The sequence below is a fragment of the Ochotona princeps genome, chromosome 9 (genome assembly GCF_030435755.1).
Source record: "Ochotona princeps isolate mOchPri1 chromosome 9, mOchPri1.hap1, whole genome shotgun sequence".
NCBI lineage: Eukaryota > Metazoa > Chordata > Mammalia > Lagomorpha > Ochotonidae > Ochotona > Ochotona princeps.
In genome coordinates, this window is record NC_080840.1 from 9113088 (window position 1) to 9135420 (window position 22333).

At 49.8% G+C, this 22333-nt stretch overlaps 1 protein-coding gene across 3 annotated transcripts in view; it reads left to right on the top strand.

Moving 5' to 3' along the window:
• The window catches only part of ASAP1 (ArfGAP with SH3 domain, ankyrin repeat and PH domain 1), a 338316-nt gene extending 318536 nt beyond the window's left edge, over positions 1 to 19780 (top strand). For all 3 annotated transcript variants that reach the window (XM_058668479.1, XM_058668481.1, XM_058668480.1), the window contains 5 exons: positions 7315 to 7384; positions 9835 to 9893; positions 14873 to 15339; positions 17616 to 17738; positions 19564 to 19780. In XM_058668479.1, the coding sequence (XP_058524462.1) occupies positions 7315 to 7384; positions 9835 to 9893; positions 14873 to 15339; positions 17616 to 17738; positions 19564 to 19638 (794 nt within the window). In that variant the 3' untranslated portion in view covers positions 19639 to 19780. The remainder of the gene's footprint in view (positions 1 to 7314; positions 7385 to 9834; positions 9894 to 14872; positions 15340 to 17615; positions 17739 to 19563) is intronic.
• Positions 19781 to 22333: the final 2553 nt, after the last annotated feature.

Here is a 22333-nt window from a genome sequence, read left to right on the forward strand (position 1 = left end):
CAGTCCATACGCTCGCAGAGCTCATGCTCACCTGAGAGCAGTCAGACCCGGACACTGAAAATCTGTACTGTTTGCTCTCAGACAACCATGGTAAGTGAATACCATAGAAAACCTGTGGGTGTGCCCAGTAATAGGAAAGCTCGGGGAGGCCTCGCAGAGGAGGTGTTTCAGATGGCTTTTAAGGGATTCATCTGCAAGAGGAACAACCACGACAGTAATGATGGAGGCACGTGGGCACATGGCACGAAAGTCTGGACTGCCTGTGCCATGTGCAGTCCACATTCCTAGGCCTTGAGGAGTCCCCAAATCTTGTCAGAAGGAGTCTTTGTCTCCACAGTAACATTCCACTGAAAATCCTGTCCTATTTAGGTTTTCATGCAATTCACAAATTAGCATTTGTAAATTTCATGAAACTGTCCTCTTGTCTAGCTGATTTTATTTCTGTGTAAAATCTTATGTGATGTCTGTAAATCACTTTACATAGGCTCAAGCATTCCTCAAATAAATTTACCCAACTTCTATTTTCTGACAAACTTGTCATTTGTTTATTTTTTTTTGGAAGTCAGACATCCAGAGAGGAAGATCTTCCATTCATTGATTCACTCCCCAAGTGGCCACAAGGGCTGGAGCTGAGCCAGTCCGAAGCCAGGAGCCCGGAGCTTCCTCCAGGTCTCCCACATGGGTGCAGGGTCCCAAAGCATTGGGCCGTCCTCGACTGCTTTCCCAGGCCACAAGCAGGGAGCTGGAAGGGAAGTGGAGCCACCAAGATTAGAACTGGCGCCCTATGGGATCCCGGTGCGTTCAAGATGAGGATTTTAACTGCTAAGCCACCACACCAGACCCTCATCACTTTTTTGGATTCCTTTCTCATCACTAAGCAACATGACTGGTACCTGGCCTTTTCTTTCTCCCTATACTGATGGGATGCAGAACTTTTTTCACTGAGAAATAAGCCTGCTATTTCTTTGTAAAAGTTATATATATTTATGTACTATTATTAACATGCATATCAAGTTATTACCCATCAGAGACATCACCTGCCATCAAACCTGAAAAGGAAAAATCGAAGTCTGTCCTCAGTAGAAGGAGCGATTGTCTGTATGACGCAGACTCTGATGGTCAATCACAGACAAGGCTGAACACTCATTCTACACTTATCAAGGCTGTGCTTCATGCATGCAGTACACTTAAAACACACTTAGAGGGCCCAGCAGCTGGAGTCTATTGTTTGTCTATCTTGTGTGATCACTACTCGGTGAACCTGACCCCTGTTTCCTTCTGACATGGTATCCAGAAGCCAAAGCAGGGGCTGCCCATGAAGGTACATGCCAATCTCCAAGCCACATTTCTCCATGGTGCCTGTGGCTTCCATCTGTGCCCATCATTCCACTGCCTTTCTGTTCCCCTGCAGCTGTGGCCTTTCCTCAGCCCATGGTGATGAGGGCTCTTGGGCTGTCAGAAAGCGGGGTTGGGGGATGTAGCCGGCATCAAGACACAGTAGAGAAGCAGCTCTGAGCTCTCCCAAGCCGAGTAGCACCTAGCTGCCACACTGAGGTTCTGCACATTCCCAGACTCATTCCTTCCTCCAAATCTGATCATCGATTTTATCTTTTTTTTTTTTAAGATTTATTTATTTTTATTACAAAGATATACAGAGAGGAGGAGAGACAAAGAGGAAGATCTTCCATCTGATGATTCATTCCCCAAGTGAGCCGCAAAGGCCGGTGCTGCGCTGATCCAAAGCCAGGAACCAGGAACCTCTTCCGGGTCTCCCACGTGGGTGCAGGATCCCAAATCCTTGGGCCGTCCTCGACTGCTTTCCCAGGCCACAAGCAGGGAGCTGGATGGGAAGTGGAGCTGCTGGGACCTTAGCCGCTAGGCCACGCCGCCGGGCCCTTGATCATTGTTTTTCGGATGCCCTCAATGTGGAATAGCCTCTATATTCATTGTTTATGCTCATTCATTCCTCAAGACCTCATCTGCTGGGTCCTGCTTAGAAGACACCCTGCACTCCCGAATTATGTATCACACTCACACTTTGTCCTCCTCTGGCATGCAGGGCATCTCAGTGGGTCTGTTCCTGCACCTGTCATGCCTGGTTCATAACCTCCTAACCAGAGAACACACGGGTGTGTTCTCATCCGAAATACTGTCTGATGTGGCCCATAGTGCCATACGGCCTCATTCTAATCTCATCGGTACCACTTGATAGCCCTGCACCTTTCGCCAAGTATCCAGATTGTTCAGTATCACAGTTTTTTCAACTAAAAATGAAGCTAGTGTTAGCACCTAAAGAACCCCTAGAGTGAAGGTTAAAGGAAAAGGACACTAAAGCATGGGACCCAAGGAAAAGTCCCCAGTAAATGTCAGCTATTTTTTTCTTACTCTCCGCCTAGCATTTTGCTAGATGGTAGACACCTGAGGTAGAAACCGGCTTCCTGAAGCTGCTTAGAACAAGTCCCAAGGATTTGCAGTCTTAACATAGCAGAAATGGGGTGTTTGGCACAGCAGTTCAAGTCTCCACCTGGGATGCTCACATCCTGTATTGGAGTGCCTGGATTCAATTCCAGCCCCACTCCTGATCCCACTCCTGCTAGTGCAGACCCTGGGAGGCAGTGATGCTGGCTCGTGCAGTTGGGTTTCTGCCATGCATGCAAGACGCCTAGTTGCCAATTCTCAGTGCAAGTCACAGAAAGCATTTGGGAGATGAACCATAGTAAGATCTTTCTCATCCTCCCTCTCTCTCCATTTTCTCTGTCTGTCATTTTCTCTCTGCAGCCTCTTGCGTCCACCACAAGGAGGAAAGTTCACCTATCAAGGTTGGAAGCTTGTATGCTTGGTGCACTCTCCCACCTCTTTCCTGTTTCTGGTCTCCTTGGGCACCTCTGGGTCTCGGCTCATTTGTTGGCCATGACTGCCAGGTCCTGGCTCCACTGATGGTGCCACTCTGCTCTGTGCGTAGCCCAGCAGGCGGCGTCTCCACTCTCAGCACCATCTCATCCTTCTGCGGCATGGCGCCATGCGTGCAGCTCCAGTTCTGCCCAGGCAGGGATGGCCCCTGCAGGCTTTTCCCTGCCAGAATCCCAATGTCCCTCGTGCCCAAAATAGCACAGGCATCACATTGCTGCAGTCCCTCCTCTGTGATGAGAGCAGCCGTTTGTCTCAGGAGACTTCTCAGGCAGACTTTTGATAAGAAAATGAATAGGCCTCTGACTTCTGAAATTTCATTTCATTAAAACTTTCTCTGCTTTTTATAACCTACTTTATAACTGATGAGCATATTTTAAAACAGTGTAAGTGCTGAGGAAATGAGGACAGCAGAAGAGTAGAAGTAGCAGAGAAAGATGAACCCGGCATTATTATCTCTGTACAAAAGCATGTCAGGTCACGTTCAGTAGCCAGAAGTGGACCACAGATTTCTACTGCTCTCATCCTTTGGTCTTCAGAGGAACGTGTGCTGTGGCTGTTGGGGAGGCTGTAACACACATGGGCGAACATTTTGGAAAGCTTGGTTCTGAATCCGGATTCCGCCAATCCCTGCTCATTCACCTCTAGAAATCTTTTTTGTTCTTTATCTTTGACCACTGGGATACATTTGTGTTCAATGTAGAGCACCTAATAGATGAAAAAACTGTACCAGAAATGGGTTTACTTCTTGCGTTTCAGATGACCAGCTAGTACATAGCTTATAGGAATTAGTATTGCCTTGCCTGGGAGCCTGTGGGAAGAAACATCTTTTTCTTCGATTGGTAGCATATTTTCATGCCAGCTTCTCTCCTCACCTCAAACCTATTGCATGCACAGTTCTGGATGTTATAGTGTCTACTCCCATGTATAGCTTTCTTGCCCTGAACTAGGTCCTGTGGTACTTAAATTTGAACCTCAATAACCATCCTATAAAATAATGACTGTTATTGTCCCAGTCTGATGAGAAAATGGAAACACAGAGAAGCCAAGTAACTAACAGAGGATCACTAATGCAGTAACTTCAGAACTGGGGCTTGAACCCACTTCTGACTCCAGGAGCCATTGACACTGTTGCAGAGGACTCCCAGGACCTGCCAAGCCAAGGCACTACTCTCTTCACACAGGCTGGTGACCTGTATCCTCTGAGCATTATCAGTGGCCAAGAGTCTGAGCCTCCAGTTCCTCAGCTGCCTGTCTGGCCTCTATCCCCAGCTGTCATAACATACATCTGTGAGATACACCAAAGTTCTCATGTAAACTACACAGTGAGAAAACACACAACTGCTGCTATAGGATTCTCCTCTTTTACTATCATGTCAGATTTTTAGGATTTTTTAAAATATTTATTTATTTTTGTTTGAAAGGCAAGGTAGGGAATGAGAAGGCAAGATAGGGAATGAGACTTCCATACACTGATTCACTCCCCAGATAACTACAAGAGGCAGAAACCAGGATGCTAGTGCCTCCCAGTCTTGCCCTTGGGATCAGGGACCCAAGTACTTGAGTCATCCTTCATAGCCCTCTCAGGCACACCAACAGGAACCCATATCAGAAGCAGATCAGCCAGGGCTTGAACCAGCAGTGCACATAATGAACACTAGCACAAGGCAAAGGCCTAGCCTACCATGCCAAGGTACTGACCCCAATTTCCAGGATCTTTTCTAAGCCATGCTTTTCTTCCAAGGCCCACCAGGCGACCTTTGCCTAGCTCTCAGTCTGGTAGAATTTGTGTTTGCCATGCTGCCAACCTCACCACCACCCGGGTGTGAAGATTGACACTGTGGCAGGGAAGCTGATTAATTGGCACTGTGGGTCTTTCTTCAGCAAGGGCCTCCTTGCTGGTCTGTGCCAACATTATGCTAGAAGTGAAGTGGAAAGATGAAGGAGCAGTGTCTCTGTCGTTGAGGTGTCCACTTGCTCAGGAAGTCCATGTGGTTAGATTCCATCAAAGATCCATGAGTGAAGAGTACCGTTTGCTTCCTGTTTTCTGTGGGCTAGCACCACATCACACCCGCAGCGTATTTTGTTAATGCCCCCATGCATGTGTTATGGCTCCTGTTGCTAACACCATGGTGCAGCGGAGGGCAGCTTAGCGGAGGAAGCCACCACGCCACGTCATGCTCATCACTCAGCATCGCTGCAGCAAGAATCAGAACCAGTGTGGGCTGGCTCCCAAATCCACATTCAGCCACCCCTCAAGAAGGAGGCGAATTCTGAGGTCTTGGGAGAGCTTCATGGAAGGTTGCAAAGGATTTCACCAAGAATGAATGGGAAAAGCGTTACTGAGGGAATGAACAGAAAAGGCACGGTTAAGAGGATCGTGGAAACATTGTCTCTGGAGAATGGACACACCAAGTGGGCAGACAGGAGGGCAGACAGTGAGGACTCTGGACAGCTGGGCCTATGTGTGGTGGGCAGCCACACCGTCTTGGCCTGATGATTCTTCTGTTTGGCATCACAGTGACCACGCAGAGCTGGGGCTTCAGCAGCCTCGCTGGTGTCAGCTGCACTCAGGCACCGTTGGGTCGCTGTGTTCTACCTGGGAAGGGAATCAGCAAATGCAGCAGCTTATTCCTCCAAACATTTTGGCTGTTAGGGCTCAATTATGTCTAAATGTATGAGAATTGATTTCCAGTTCTGGAGACTCAATTTTAAGCATAGAAGAAGTACCTGCCTTGAAGGCCATCCCAGCTCAGTGGATTTCACAAAATTTAACTGAGTTCTCAGATACTAAGTTATGAACTCATGGGGCTAAGTTGATAGAAGAATATCTTATGAAAAATTAAGCAAAAATAATTTGGAGGTCTTTGGACGAGGTAATGCCACATTAGTTTGTTCCTTCCTGTGAGGATATCCCGGAGTTACAGAATATTCTGTCTAGGAAGTCCGGTCCTAACCTGCCTGCCAGCCTTCCCAGCTGAGTATGTTCAGTGGGCCCAGGAGGCAAGAGAGTTCAGAGAACAGACCCTGAAAGTATGATCTGAGCCTTCCCAGTCACTTCACCTTGGGCAAGTTATTTTCTTCATAAACTTGCATAGCGTGTGCGAGTGGTTCTTACCTATCTCCTGAACGTGATGACTTCTGAGTTACTGAGCACCGTACCTTGTTCATGGGAAGAGCTCAGGAAACAGCTCTTGCTGTTGCTGAAATGACGTCGGTGTTACTGCCAGGGACGTCGGGCCTTCGTGCGGGACACACAAATCTGTGACCAGGACGCAGCATCTCTCTTGCTGGCAGAACCTGTGGCCATTCATGCACCAGACTCGCTTCCTTGTCCTTTGACGGGGAGCAGTGGTGCCGGTCTCGGCTGCTGGGATGTGGAGCAGACTGTGCACTGTTGGTGCCATTGAGCAGAAATGTTGTGTAGTGGAAGGATTTGTGCTGTTCTTTTCCTCATCCCTGTCTTCTGTTGTTTCTGAGCTGCTCAGCCAGCCCTTCCTCACAGGAGAACTCTTCTGCCAAAAGAAGAGAATGCTTGGAGTTTGCAGAGCAGTCGCTGGAAGGGCAAGAACTAGAGCCCAAGCAGGCTCCTGCCCATTCCCACACAGGCCCTGCTGAGTACCTGGCAGCTTGGGGCCGCAGCAGTGCCCTGCATCCGCCCTGCTGTGAGTGGGCAGCAGGCAGCTCCACTTTCCTCTAACCAGTCTTTGAGCCTCTGAACAAGGTGCCCTTACACTTATCTGCCTCTGCTTTTCCTGTTCCCCCAGTTCTCCCAGCTACAATGTTCAACTGTTTGGGTGCCGTGTCCCCTAGGGACATTGTGTGCTATTTCCACTCCATTTTCACAGCAACTCACCTGACTCAGCATTCATTTAATGCTACATTGCCAGTAGAGTTCATTATAAATCTCCCAGGCAGAACTTCAGCTGCGGGAGCAGTGACGTTTTGCTTTATGCCTCCCGCCCCACATCATGCCTTGCTCATAACGGGTGCGTAAGCAGCATGCATGCTCAAGCATGAGCGGGTCAGTGACTGCGGCCTTGCCAGCAGGTCACCAGTTATCCCTACTGTGTTTCTCACTGGTTGGTAGAAGGTAGTCTCCCAACACGAGACTCACTAGGTGAGTTGGAGGTATTTCTGGTTTTCTGTCCCCAGGCTAAGGACAAGCAGTGTGGGCCAGTGGTTCAGCAGCAGGTCCTGAGTTCTCAGCGGCCTTGCCAGGCTGCATGCTGCTTTGACACATTCCTCTTCCAGCAGTAAAAGCCTTGTGCAAGCCCAGAACAGGGCTGAAGTGAGTTTTGGTTTCATGCCAGAAATGAACAGGAGCCTGAGGAGTGCCTGTCTCTTTGTCACACCCATGTATCCCATGTCACAAATGCAACTTCTCACCTGTCGTTTTCCTCATAGGAAACGATGTGGGCTCCTCATCTTCAAGTAAGACTGCAAACAAGTTTGAAGGGCTCTCTCAGCAGTCAAGGTAAGTAGCCCTTGCAAGGTCAAGCTCCTGCCTGCAGTGGGCATGGCTGTTGGTGACTCTGCCAGTGTGACTCGAAATGTGGGCTGCTGGCTGTGGGAAAGCAGGCATTGATGCTCAGCTTGTGCTTGCATCTCACAGCTGAGTTAGGGCAGCACAACTCCACCCTTGCCATGGTAGGGGACACCTGCCACCTCCCTGATGGTCACAGAGTCACACAGTGTCCTTCCGCAAGGTGCCTGTCAGAACAAGTTCTTCTGGTTAGTTTTTATGTTTTCAGAAATCTTACAGCTCCTACAGACTTGGGAATGAAAATACATACTCAGAGCAAGCCTGATGTAATAACCCAGAGATTTCCAAACACTGGATGTTTGAACCTTCCTAGGTTCTCCAGGCAGAAGACTTGCTTTGCGCTGGGCTGGAAAGCTGTGTCTCCCTGTAGGACTCTACAGAGAGCTCTGAGAAAAACCAAAGGGTTTTTCTCTAGAGGCATGACCTGAGATTAGGACACAGAAAGTCATTTCCAGACCCAAAGCCCGCTGGTGTAGAGGGGTTGCTTTCCAGTGTTTGCTGTAGGTGGAAAATCAGAACTTCATGTCCTTCAGTGGCCGCTGTCTCCTGTAAGCTATACAGCCCTGGGAGGCAGACCCGTTTGTGTCGTCTTGACTCCTACAAGATGAGGAAACGAAAGCCCACAGAGTGGCTGTCTGGGCCCCAGTCCTCCTCGCCTCGCATTCCCTTTCCTCCCCGCATACTGCCTTTTAGGCCTCCCTCGGTCCTGCAGCTGAAGTTTAGGCCACCTGCTTCCAGAGTGGGCCGAGAGTCTGATACAGAAGGCATCTGTATTGTGTTGTTAAAGGAGATCAAGCTGGGGGGAACTCGGTGATTTGTCGAATTTTCCTTCCCCTGCCCACGCACAAGCTTGCACACAGGCACACGTGTGTACATGTACGTGCAGTGCCACCAGCAGCAGTGGCCTCATGTTCCTTGCAGATAGGCAAAGCCCTGAGTGCAAGCTGATGGATTGAGAGCCTCCTGTGTAAGGAAGTTCTGAATCTGTAGGCCCTGGCATGCAGGATGTGACCAAGCACCAGTGGCGTGCTCACACTCACTGAGCTCCCCTGGGAAGAAGCTGCGGCTGTGCCACCAGAACCCAGGCGCTCTCTTCTTGGCTGCTAGTGTAATGTAGGGGCTTTGCCACAGGCCTGGCTTCCTCCATGCACCATGGCTGGGAGGATTCCCAGGGAGCTCTGAAAGAGACCCCTGTGAGCTTTGGAGGGTCAGGATAGGAGAGGGGAACACATGCATCTCCCCCCACCCTTTATTTTTTTCAGCTTTTATGGTGGGCACGGCCTTGTCTTTTTCCATTAAATCCAATTAAGGTAGAAACTGTAGTCAAAAGTGCCAGCGCTTAGGCCATCCAAGGGCACAGACCCAGAGACTAAAAAGGTTCTTAGTGGACCTGGGTCACACAGCTTGGCTGCCACCTTTTCAGGGGTACACTACCCCTGGCTGCTGCTAAAGGGAAAGTGCAGTATGCCACGGCTGCCACCTTTGATTACAGACACTGCATGTGTGGTAAGACTTCCTTTCCTGGGGCTTGGGCGTTTGTTCCCCTACTCCTGGACACGCCTGACAGCCACAGCCTGAGCGAGCCTGGAGACCTGAAAACACAAGAGCAGTGGTGAGCTTTGGCACAGGGGAGGAAGCGAGGGCTCTGCCCCTCCATCCCCACACCAGGGCTGAGCTGGCATGGCCACCACTGAGCAGCCTGGACCACCTGTCAGCCACTTGTCTCCCTTTGTGCGTGCCCTGCCTTAAAATGGGCTCAGAGGGCTGGCTGTGATGATGGGGGAAAGGGGTTCCTTCTGGGCAGGGCCAGTAAGTATTTTCATAAACTTTAATCTCTGGGAAAAACTTGAAAGAAGAAAGCTTTGGCTTTGTCATTAATAGGCTTTGCTTTTGCCATCCTTTTCATGTTCCTCCCAGAGGAGAAATATGGAAGATAGAAATTCTTTCATTAAAGACATTTTGAAAAGTTTTTTTTTTAAGATTTATTTATTTTTATTTCAAAGTCAAATTTACAGAGAGAAGGAGAAGCAAGGAGAAAGATCTTCATCTGCTGGTTCACTCCACAAGTGGCCAGAGCAGAGCCGATCTGGAGCCAGGAGCTTCTTCTGGGTCTCCCACGCGGGTGCAGGGTCCCAAGGCTTTGGGCCATCCTTAACTGCTTTCCCAGGCCACAAGCAGGGAGCGGGGGCTGGATGGAAAGTGGAGCAGCCAGAATTAGAATTTCATCTAGTACATGCAAGTCAAGGACCCTAGCCACTGGGCTGTCACACCGAGCCCTGGAAAGATTCTTTAAGTAATTCTGTAAATGTCGTGGATTTCTTTATATTACTAATGATATGACAGATCTTTTCGATCCTAAGTGATTCTTCTTTATTAATCAGCACCAGTTCTGCAAAGACTGCCCTTGGCCCAAGAGTACTTCCTAAACTACCTCAGAAAGGTAAGAGTCCTCTTTGCTCACGCTCACATGTGATCAAGTGTCACTACACCTTCCAAGCGCATGAGATCTTCATCTCCTGTTCACTGATCAGTGCTTAGAGCAACACCTGGCATCTAGTGGCCACTCAGTAAATACTTGTGAGCAAAGAGAGGTATTCATAAACCCAAGTTCGGTACATGGCCGTACTTTCCTTTTAAAACGTAAACACTTGTTCAGAAGGCAGATTCCTGTGATTCCCTGGAGTCACCATCTGTCAAGTAAATACAAGAGACCCTGGAGCCAGTGCCAGCTCTGCCACTTGGTAGCTCTGAAGCCTTAGACCACTGGCCATGTGGCCTCCCAAGTCTCAGGTTCCTGCTCTAGAGACTGAAGTAATAACACCTGCTGTACTGTGTAAGGTTTGTGAGGACCGAGGAAAGTCATGCTTCAATAGGCCCTTGGAGCTGGGTGGCAGAGGACTCCATTCTGCGACAGCCCCTGCACTTGGAAGGGGGTGGGACAATGCCTAGGCCTTGGAAGGACAGCGGGGTAAACCCCGAAGACACTGGGGCGTGCACCGCATTTTAATCCTGGTCGAGCTTTCTGTGTGCAAAACCAAAAGCGCAGTCTTCTTGTGGTGTCCCCACTGTTCTGTGGTGGTACGTTCAGAGGCACACAGTTCCTTAGCCCCTCACCATGACCCTGTAAGGCAGCAGGGCCCACGTTAGGTACAGTAGGGCCAACAGGAGACTTACAGGGTGGCTCTGTGCCTTGTCAGTGCTGACAGCAAGACCTCTGACCTCATTTGAGTCAGAGTCAGTGTTGGGTGGATAGCTGAAAGCCATGCCTCTTCAAAGTTCTCCAGTCAGGTGACGTATTGGGAAGGTCATGGTCTGGTCAGGTGGGGCCAGACCCCTGTGCAGGAACACAAGGAAGCCCCGGCATGGCTGACTCACTCTCTCAGCAGAATGCAAGGCTTCCCCAAGGTTGCCAAGTGACTGTGCTTGGTCTTGGTGACTGCCCAGTTACCCTGATCTCAGAGGTGGTTGAGACAAACTGCCTGGATGTGCCCCTTCTACAGTCTGCCTCAGAGTCTGCCCTGTGTCACTCATACGTGTCGTTGAATCCCTCCACCTGTGCTTCCAGCCTGCTGAGACAACAATGCCCAGGCCCCTCTGGTACCCTCCATGCTGCTGACACCTACTCACTGTCCTCCATTCATCAGCCTCTGTTCCCTGGCATCAGCCCATCACCAAAACTACCACCTAATTTCTCCCTCATCTTCCACCCCTCCTGCACTGTGCCCTGCTTGCTGGACTTAGATCCATTGGCTGGCTGTGGCTGGGAGCAGCATCCAGTTAAGGTGGTAGGCTTGTCTCCCTGTCCACCAGCCTCATAGCATGCTCTTGTGCTCCTGACGGTCCGGGCGCATGCCCTCCCAGCCCACCCCTTCACACAATTTCTCTGCTTAGGAGGACTTGACTTCTGCGTTCTCAGTGAGTCAGCACAGGGAGACCCCACCTGCCACACCCTCCCTCGCTGTTGTGTGTGTCCTCTGAAGACAGAGCTCCCAGCCTGGCTCATGTCCAACCTCCCCATTGTTCTACCCCAGTTCTGCTCTTGAACTGTTTGAAATTTCTCATAATAAACATGTACAGAGGGTACTTTGAAAAGTTCATGGGAAATACAATAATTGATTTGTTTTGATACACAAAAAGGTGTCAAATCCACACATACAAAAGATATGCCAAGTGTTCATGGAAAATACATATTATGAAAAAATTATACATGGTTTTCGGGTTTTTTTGCATCAGAAGAATCTTTTAATTTCTTTCCCCATAAACTTTTTTTAATATAAAAAATTTGCTTTTGTAATTTGAAAGGCAAAAAGAGACAGGGGAAGTTCCCATCTGCTGGTTCACTCCCCCGCAGGCCTGCCAGAGCTAGGGTGGGTGGGGCCAGGCCCGAGCAGGGAACTGGGAACCCAGTCCCAGTCCCCAGGTGGATGACAGGGGTCCAGTTACTTAGTCTGTGTCAGCAGGACCCGGACCCATCCCCTCCGACATGGCGTGTAGGTGTCTTAACTGGCAGCTTAATCACCAAGACAAGATGTCTTCTCCTTCCAGAAACTTTTTAAGGTATCCTCATCCAAAACTACCTCACAGCACATCATGGTAGCATCTTCCACCCTACCCAGAAACTCATCGCTCATCCGTAATACTTACCAGGTAGGCCCAGTCATTCTGTAGTAAAAGCCAGACGTCATTTTATACACATGTAATTTCGTTATCACACCTAAAAAAAAATCCTTGATATCATCTAATACTCAGTGCTCACATTTCTAATTATCTCAAAAATGTTGTTGTAAAACAGTTTTTGAATAAGGAGCAGACACTGAGGCCTATACATCACCATGTTCCTTCCATCATCTCCTTTGCTGGTAGACTGTTGAGGAACTGGCTAACTTGTCCTCACATGGGGTCCAGGCTGAGATTTGCTGCTTGCAGCCCCGGGGGTTAGATGAACGTGTTCCCCTGTGGTCCTGTCAGCTGGACCCTGGATCTGGATTGCTAAGCAGACACGGGCTCGGGCTTTGTAAAACCACCTCCGGAGACCTTCAGATGATCTGCTGTGAGGCCCAAAGCCAAGAGCCCCCTCCACCAGGCCAGCGGCCAGCGGCCAGCGGCCAGCGGCCAGCAGCCAGGTCTCGGCCTGCTCCTCCCCTGGCTCTCCATGGCTTCTGATGTTCTCCATTGCTCCCCCTGCCTGGCCATGTCCCCATTCGTCTCCACTGCACAGGTTCCTCCTCACCTCTGAACTCTCTGGCCATATCTTGGGGTGCTGCAGGTTGTGGTCCTAGGCAGCTTCTGCTCTGTGTGCCCTCATCATTCCAGATAACAGTTTGAATACAAGCTGCAGGTTCATCTCCTGGCTCACTCCTCCCAGGGTTCCCATCTCATCCCACCTAAGAGACCTTCCTACCCCACAGCCCACGTGTCCAGTTCCTGCAGATCCTTCTGCTTCTTCCTTTCACTGTGCTTAAAATATAGGTGTTCTCACCATGTCCTCCACAGTGACCCAGGCCTTGTTGGGACTGTTGGGGCTTCCTGCCTACTTGAAGGCTTCAGTCCTGTTACTGCTGTGTCACCAACAATCCAAGGCTTCCCTGTCTAAGTTCTTGCAGTGGCCCTGGCAGATTCATGTCTCACCAGGTGTGAAACCCACCACCTACGCCATCCTGCCTGGTTGTTCTAGCAGTGGCGCTTGCCTATAGCTTCCTTTGAGCAGCCCTCACCCCACTGTGGCTTCACAGCCTTTCCATTGCCTGCTTCTTCTGCCTACACCATTTCTGCCCTCCACCATGCCCTGAATACCAGCTTGGTGGAACCTTCTCCTCCTGCAGGTTTTGTGTAAATCTCACTGTTAGAGGTGTGACTGCCCCCTAGCCCCATCCAGTAACCACCCACCTCATGCTGGAGCATAGCCTCTCCCGTCCCCTGCTTTTCCTGTCTGCCCCGTCTGATATGCTTTGTGCATAGTGCTCACCCCTCTCTAAAACGTGAGCTTCCAGCAAGCAGGCAACTGACTTGTGTCCACTGCTGTGCCCTCAGTCCTGGCTCACACGCTGACAGATGCTGTGGAATGCTCATCCTTTGCTTAGCCCCAGCTGTTCCTGAACTAGGTTCGGTCATTGCTTGCTCTGTGTCTACAGGACCTTCTGTGACCTCTCTTGGAAGGTGAAGAAGTGGATTTTCACAGGGGAGGGGTATGGAGAGAGTGAGAAAGCTGGTGTCAGGAGGGGCCCCACCCCACCCCTTGTTCCCAGTGGAGGCCCAGCCAGCCTCACTCTGTCCCTGTAATAGGCCGGGGCTGATGCAGCCTGTCAGGATGGAGTGCAATCTGCTTTTTTTTTTTAACTTAAGCTGATTTTTTTAACACCATAAATCGGAAATATTTTTTGTGACATTAATTACGTGGCAGTGTAATTCGTATTGGCTGTGTTGTATTCCATTGTCTCAGCTGTCCCTTCTGCTCCACATTTAGATAGCTCACCATTTTTCATTGTAAATAGTGCTGTGCTGAACATCCTGGTACGTGGTGCATGACTTTGGTCATTTTTCAGGATACATTTTGCTGGAACTGATGTTGTGAGGTAAAGGAGCTTAAATATTTGGAGGGTTCCCAGTATCACAGTTTTTGTTCCCCTTCAAGCCTGGCTCCCGGCAAGACTTCCCAGCACTATCGCTCCAGGGAGTTCCCCAGCTTCCCCCAGTCCACACCACTGTGCAGTTCCTGCCTGCCTCAGAGTGTGGTTTGCCGAATTTCAGACTCCCAAGAAAGGAAGTCTGGTGGGTCCACTGGAGCCTTTTGAGCCAAGCCATGTCAGCTGGAACGCCAGGGCAGCCCATGAGCAGGTGTCGCTGCATGTGAGGTCTCAGAGGGATGCTGCTGCCCAGGCCAGGCCAGACACAAGAACAGCTCAGCACACCTTGTGAGAGCAGCTCACGCTGGGGTTTCTCACCCCTCCTCCTTCACTCCTCCTGCTCACTCCCTGCTTTCCTCTCTTTCTCCAAGAATGTCTTTGAGTGCATTTTACTTGAATGATAAAGCCTTCACTGGATTCAGACAGTGAGCCTTAGTCATCTCCTCATTGAACACACAGTGCCACAAGTCAGAGCTGCAGAGATTAATGAAAATAGACATCTTAGCCTGAAGGAATCTAGCGGATAATATTCCTCTCGTATAATCCTTGGCACCAAACCCTTTACCTGTACTAACTTGCACAATCTTTATGGCAACCCTAGGAGGTAGGGTTTCATCAGAGTATTGAGGCACTGCGAGGTTGTGTAGTTGGCACAGAGTCACACAGGTGGTAATTACTAGAGCCAGAACTAGAGACATCCAGGTGCACACTTTAAGGCAGTGCTCTCTCGGGGCTGTGCCTCTGCCAGGTGGCCACCTCCTCTGTTCACATGACCTCTCTGTACTGTTTCCCACAGTGGCACTAAGGAAAACAGATACCATCCATCATCTGTCCCTGGACAAAACCAGTGTCGCACCCGAAATCTTCCAGAAGCCGTCACAGGTGGCAGAGTTGCCACAAAAGACACCATCTGTAGACCTGTCCCTGAAGCCAGCAGAACTTCCCCCCAAGCCTGGAGAGCTGCCCCCCAAGCCCCAGTTGGGCGACCTGCCCCCCAAGCCCCAGCTCTCAGACTTGCCTCCAAAGCCACAGATGAAGGACCTGCCCCCCAAACCACAGCTGGGAGACCTGCTGGCAAAATCCCAGCCTGGGGATGTCTTAGCCAAGCCACCAGAAGTCACACAGAAGTCACACCCAGTGGATCTCTCCCCAAATCTGCAGTCCAGGGATACCATCCAAAAACAGGCATCTGAGGACTCTAACGACCTCATCACGCCCACTCTGCCAGAGACGCCGATACCACTGCCCAGAAAAATCAATACGGTGAGTGGGTGCTGAAGTTCAGACTTGCTGTTGAGTGTGAGTGGGGAGTATGTGTGCTGTGGCTTACACATTGCAAGTGCTTGCTCCCTGAGGGGCTGTGCTCTACGCCCACGGTCCAGCATCGTGGATGTGGGGCCTGGTGGTTGCTGACACGAGCTTCGGACTCCGTCACATAGGCTTCAAGATCGTGCTTCACTGCTTTCCATGGGCACACTTTGAAAAGTTCACGGAAAGTGGAATTAAAAGACAAGGTTATCTTGATGCCAAAAAAATACATATGAAAATTCACACATTTTTTTTTTCAAAACAGATATTCCTCATAAACTTTTTGAAGGTCTTGCATTTAACCTTGGCAGGCTAAGTCTTGTCCCTCAGTGTTGTTGAAGACAGAAAGGAGATCATGAACTTGCCCCCAGAGCCTTGAGCGTGACAGCACGGAGTTTGACCCTTAGCCCCTTAGCCTTCAGACGGTCATTATGTAATCAGTATCTGTCTCTACATCGTTCTGCATAGGTTAGACCAGAAACTCAAAAACGTTTCCACAGACAGGGTTGATCAGTCTCAGATTCCATCATTTTCATGAAATGCTTTCTACTCTGCCATTTGATCAGTTTCATCTTAATGCTAAAGTTCTTGTTTCCTAAGTCTTTGGTGCTCCAGAAAGTTGTAGGTTTGTCCTGCACAGAGCTGCACCCCATGGCAGCCCAAACACAGGTCCTGGGAGAGACCCCAAGTCCCCCATCCTATGTGGCAGCTATACACACACACACACACACACACACACTTTATTACCAAGACAGTGTTAAGTGTGCCACAGCACCACTGGAAGGCAGATAAGAAAAGGCAACCCATATTCCCAGGGATTCGGGCCCACTGGGCGTGGTGGGTGCTTTGCTGTCCACCAGGGGCATCTCCCACAACCCTCCAAGCCCAGGTGAGCATGTGCAGGACTGGAGCCTTTGCTGCAATGCTGTATCAAGTCATTTGTATCACTTCTGTCCTCACCTGCTCAGTACTGACAGAGTAGAAATGACAATGTCCCACCACCTCTATGCTGCCAGGCCTCTCACACCTCTAGAGGTGGGGGAAGGTGAATACGGGAGAAATCAGAGAACAGAAAGTCACTGGCCCAAAACATTTAAAGAGATAGCTTGCCTTTTTGTTTAAAAAGATTTATTTACATATTTGAAAGGCAAAATATCAGATCTTCCACCTATTGTTTTTTTCCCCTAAATGGCCATAGTAGCCAGAGCTCAGCCAGCATAAAAAACCAAGAGCCAGAAATCCAACCTAATCTCTCGTGTGCATAGCAGGGGCCCAAGTGCTAGGGCAGGCTTGCACTGCCTTCCCAGGCATTTTAGCAGGGAGTTGGAGCCCAGGCATAGCGCCAGAGCTGACAGGGGATGCCTGCTCCACCCTCTGAACCACAAGGCCAGCCATCCCACTGCCTCCGCTGTACACACACACACACACACACACACACCCTTTAATCAGAGACAGAGCTTCCATCTGCTGATCCACTCTCTAAATGTCCGTAATAACTGGGGGCTGGACAAGCCCCAAAACAGGAGCTAGAAACTTAATCTGGGTCTCCCATGCAGGTAGCAAGAACTCGATCACTAGAACCTCACCATGGCCGCCCAGTGCTGCATTAGCAGCAGTAGGAGCTAGGTACTAAGGTCCCAAGGATTCTAGTATCGTTCTTAACTGTTGGACCAAAGGCCTGTCCCAGCTTGCTTTTGTTTATTGCTCATTTTTAATTGAGCATCTTAAACAGTCTCCAGGAGGTGATGACTCTGTTTCCATCTTGGTATTTGCAAAGAACAGGAAATCCAGCAACTTAAAAAGCCCAACTCAGAACCAGTCAAAAGTGAAAGCTATTTTAGGAAGTGCCTAGAACCGCCCCCAAGCCCAGGCTGACCCGCTGTGTTAAACCAACATGTACTGACTATTTTGCATGAGGGAGTTGAGAAATTTGTTTATGCTGCAAATTCAGTATGCAAAAGCTGCACATTTTGCTTTCCATCATGTTTCCTAAAAGCATTTTTAGACTGCTGTCATTTCTGTAAGCTGATGTTATAGCGGGGGAAGCACTGAGCGCTTTGTGCTTTTCGGTGAAGTTGAGGTTTGATTCCTACTCCTGTTGATTGTTTTCTGTTGAGAATAAATTAGTAACACCTAATTGATAACACAGAGCTTAAGTCACTTGCCCAAAGAATTCTGTACTTTTGCCTTCGGTCCATCCTTTCAGTCAAACCTCCGTTTGCTTATTTAAGGGGAAAAACAAAGTGAGACGAGTGAAGACCATTTACGACTGCCAGGCGGACAATGACGACGAGCTCACGTTCATCGAAGGAGAAGTGATTATCGTCACAGGGGAAGAGGACCAGGAGTGGTGGGTACGTACGCATCCCTGTCCGTGACCTCCATCTGTTCATTGCTCCTGAGCTGTGGGCAGACCAGCGCAGCAGTGGACGGGGACCCCTCAGCACAGACTCATCCTCCACAGTGTCTTGTCCCCAGCAACAGACCACAGTAAGGGTCTTCCCTGCCGCTGTCAGACGCTGCAGACAGAACTGGGGTGTCCACCCAGTGCATCATATGCCTTGTGAGAAGTCAGCAGTTTTAGACTCAACACCAGAGCTCAGAAAAGTTGGTCACGTTTCCTTGGCCACACAGGAATGTGTGGATCCCAGGTAAGGTCAGGATTGCAGATCAACTCGACCCCAAGTCCTGAGCCCACCCTCCCACACTGTGCCCAGAATCCAGGCCGAAGGCCTGAACTGCAGTGCGGCCTCAGTCCTTGCTGCCGTCTGGAGATGCGCTCTGGGAAGCCTGATGCTTTCTTCCTGTGGTTTCAGGGATTCCGTGAGAATGGAGGAGTCCCTCAGATTATGCTGAGCATTTTTTCTCATGAGCCCATGGTCTACTGAAAATGGGATCATATGTCAGAACACTTCTAAGTCAAAACAGACCACACCTAGCCCTTTAAGAAATGTAGTTTAGTGACACAACATTCTGGAGTGTCGAAGGCTCCGCTTTGGGGGCTTGTGAAGGAGGATGTGAAGTGTGCTTTCTACTTGATGAAAAAATGTGGTCAGACCCACCGTTGTAAGGTGAGAACCTCTATATCTGTGAACATTGCTTTTATGTTAAAACTTGCTGCCAAGGTGTTAGAAAGGAAAGGCAGCAGTGTGCTCCCCTCAGGCCTGTTTGGAAGCCAGAGGCCAAGGTTGTAGGGGACTGCACAGGCAGCCCACCTGTCGGCTTGCAGCTGCCAGGCCAGGGGCCTGTGGGCAGCCACCTCTTTGCTTTGCTTTGCTGATCATTTCCCATCCTGAGCTTGGAGAGCCCACTTCCTTGGCATTCTGAGTCCCCTCCTTCCCAGAGGGTCTCCATTCTACATTCCAGGAAAACAGCCTGCAAGGCACAGCAGGACCTGCCTATGCCCAGAGACACTCATTTTCGCACGCACACCCATGGGTGTATGCAGGCCCACCTTCAGAATGACTTTGCGTCAGATGACAGCTATAGGCATTTTGCTTAAACTGAAGCAGTAGTTCACAACTCATGGGGCAGCCTGGTTCTCTAGGGACATTTGGCAAAGCCTAAAAACATGGTGATTGTCAGAACAGGCACCCAGGCAGTAAAGCCAGACACCCCACTAACATCTTGCAATGCCCAGGCGAACTCCCCACCTCCACCCCTCACCCCCAGCACCGTGAAGAATGCCAGTGACGCTGAGATGGTGCAACCCTGTGCTGAGGTTCTACAGTCTCTTTCCCTCACGAGGCACGCGCTGCAGGACACTCAGATGGAGCAGCCAGCCCGGTTGGGACATGGCAGCCCTTTGCATTGACCCCGCCCCACCCCTTCTTTGCAATGTAATCATGCATGGCCCCCGAAGAAAGGACTTTTTGGTCCTCACAGAGGCTTAGCTAGGTTTGTCTGAGGTCTCCGACACTGGAAAGCCAAGCCCTGGTCAGAGAATGGACACCAGAGCTAGAGGCCTCCATGAGGCCCTGGGCAGGGCAGCCCACCCTTCAGGCTGCCACGGACGCATGAGGGCAGCATGTGGACATGCTCAGCAGGACGGAGTGCTGGCCCACGCCGTATTGCTGTTGTCTCCTCAGATCAAATCTAGGATTGTGGCCTGAGGCTGGGGCACACTGTGGGAGTTGCCTGTTGCCTGCGCCTCCCTGACCAGCCCCTCTCTCCCTGCAGATTGGGCACATCGAGGGACAGCCTGAAAGGAAGGGGGTATTTCCAGTGTCCTTTGTCCACATCCTGTCCGACTAGCATCACGCCGCACCACAGGATTGTCCAGCTCCTCCCTTCGAGCCTGCTGCCTCCGTGGACTGAGTCCGGTGCACAATGTGTATATAGCTGCTGTTACAGAGTCAGAAACTCGGGGAAGGAATCAAACTGTGTGTTACAAATACCCTATGGTCCTCTTCCTTTGCCAGTATTAGGGTAGCACTGGGACCCAGCACGCCTTACTGGTTTGCCAAAGCCATCCTTGGCGTCTAGCACTTATTTTCCATCTTTTTTTCTCTCTCTCTCTCTCTCTCTCTCTCTCTCGCTCTCTCGCTCTCCTGCTCTTTATCTCTCTCTCTGCTGTTTTACATACAAACAAGAGTATAGGAACCGCTGGCTTTGCAAGTAGAAGTGGTCTCCAGAACCGTTGAAAGGCATAGAATTAACTCTCTGTTCCTAACAATGCAGTATTCGTTGTGTTACTGAAAATGCAACATTAGCCAAGAGGTGGCTTCTGTTCTGCAGGTGAAACTCAGCTCCGTGACAGAGCAGCCCGTAGTGACCTATCTGTGTACACAGTTTACAGTTATACAAACCTACTGTGGTATTTATTACAGAGAAGTGCTCAGTTCCATAGAAGTGTTACTCCTTCAGCGAAATACTCACCCACTGACCCCAAAGTCCTTGTGACGTTTTAAATGCACACAGCCTCATGCCAGTTTAATGAGTGGATTTACCCAGTCTTACAATGATGAGTACCCGCCCCTGAGATTACCTCATTATGCAAAAATAACATATCCTTCATGAATATTTGGACAAAAGTTTAAACATGACTGATGCGGTTCAGCTTTCAGGAACCAAGGACCACCATAAAATACTAGCCTCAACATTATGCATGCATCTAGAAGCTTACCTGAAATCTGCCTTTTATAAAGGAATAGTATGGATAAGTGGAACTGTACATTTTTTTAAACTCGATTGCCATTAAAGCAGAAATTATAAGGTTGCAACAATGCTCGTTTCTAGTCAGTCATTTGGCCTTCTCAGGAGTGTGGATCGGCTTGGCCTGCGATGGCTCAGCAGCCGCCGAATGTGTCAGGACATCCAGTCTGTCCGTTTGCAGGTGTGGTCTCAGTTCTGTTCCCCGGGTGGAATCGAGGGGAAGAACGTTAACATCTGTCAGGTCCCCGGGTGCGGAAATCCAGCTTCCCCTACCCGTGCTCTTGTGCATGCCTACTCGGGGTTGGGGAGGAAGAGTGGAAATCCAGCTTCCCCTACCCGTGCTCTTGCGCATGCCTACTCCTAGGTAAGTGTCCCAGTGTGCAGCTCCATCCCTGTGGACACGTCACCATGCGCACCGGGGCTCTGCATGCTGCTGAGAGTGAACCAGTGAAAGCCCGGTCCCCGCCAGGAGCCCCTGTCCACCCCGTGTCTTCATCCCGGCCTCGCTAAGACCTCTCTGGTGTAGATCAGCCGGGGCTCCCAGGACCGCGGAGCCCTGACTCGGGTGGTGTTCTGCTGGTGCTATTAGGGCGACAGCACAGGGAACTGGCATTTTTGAGCAGATGATCCGGGCATTGAAGGAGAAGAGCTAACTTCACAGAAGCACAACTCCTTACCACACCCTTAGGAAGAGCCCTCACGCAGAATCCGCAGTGGACAGCTGAGTTCTGTTGAAGTGCTTACACACAGGATTCAGATGCCACCTCCTTCAAGAAGCCTCTCTGACCACCCTGCAGTAGGAGAGTTCCAGCAATAGCTTCCTCAGCATCCTGGCACCTGCGCATTCCCTGGGCAGCTCGAGGTCCCCACGCAGGGCTGTGGCTGGCCGCCTGGGCGACTAGGCCACACGGGTGTCTGCGCGGGCGGTGACCTGTGCAGCTGCTCTTCCACATGGGTAAAGCTACATTCAGGAGCCATTGGTTTTTGTGGCCTAGACTATTTCCAGCTGATCTCAAAATAAACAGGTTTTAAAGCAACAGCAAAAAGAGTTACATGTCTAAAATGAGATGCCTCTTTCCTATTTTGTAACAACTTACACTTGAGCGTTTACTATTTTTTTTTCTGCCTGTGTTTGCTTTTCCTAAGAGTTTGAGTTCTTGCTAATGCAGTTTACCGTGGGACATAGGGAACGTTAATAGAAACCCTTGGGCTATCTTGTCAGGTTGAAATCTGATCTTGTTCATAACCCAGTGAGGCACTATCGCGATTTTGTACATGATAGAGTATTTTGAAAGTATGGAACCTTACAAAGAAAATAGCAAATGAGTTGTTTCCTCCAGAAGGACAAGTTCTATTCTGCAAATAGAGTGTGTCTTGTTTTACTGTTGAACAGCGATCACTATTTATTTTTTTATGGCCTAGAACTTGTCCGTGTTGTACAGGAGTCTAGTGCCACCAGTGAAGCCCCGAGTTCTCCCTCGAGTGTTAGTGTCACACAGCGGCACGCCGGTCATTTCACATGTATTTAATGTGAGTTGTCCAGTATTGTATGTGTTCATTTCTACTTTTTTTAATATTTAAAATTGCTTTTAAATAAATATATTCTCGGTTGATCCCAAACATTTGAAATCGGGCCATTTTGTGAGTTGTCCACTACCCTTCTTTATTTTTTTTAAGAGGGCAGGTTATCTGCGCACTTAGGCCTCAGTTGTCCACATGGGACAAAGCTGGGATCCAGGAACTCAACCCAGGTGTCCCACACGGTGACAGGAGCTCAGCTGCTTGCGTCATTGTT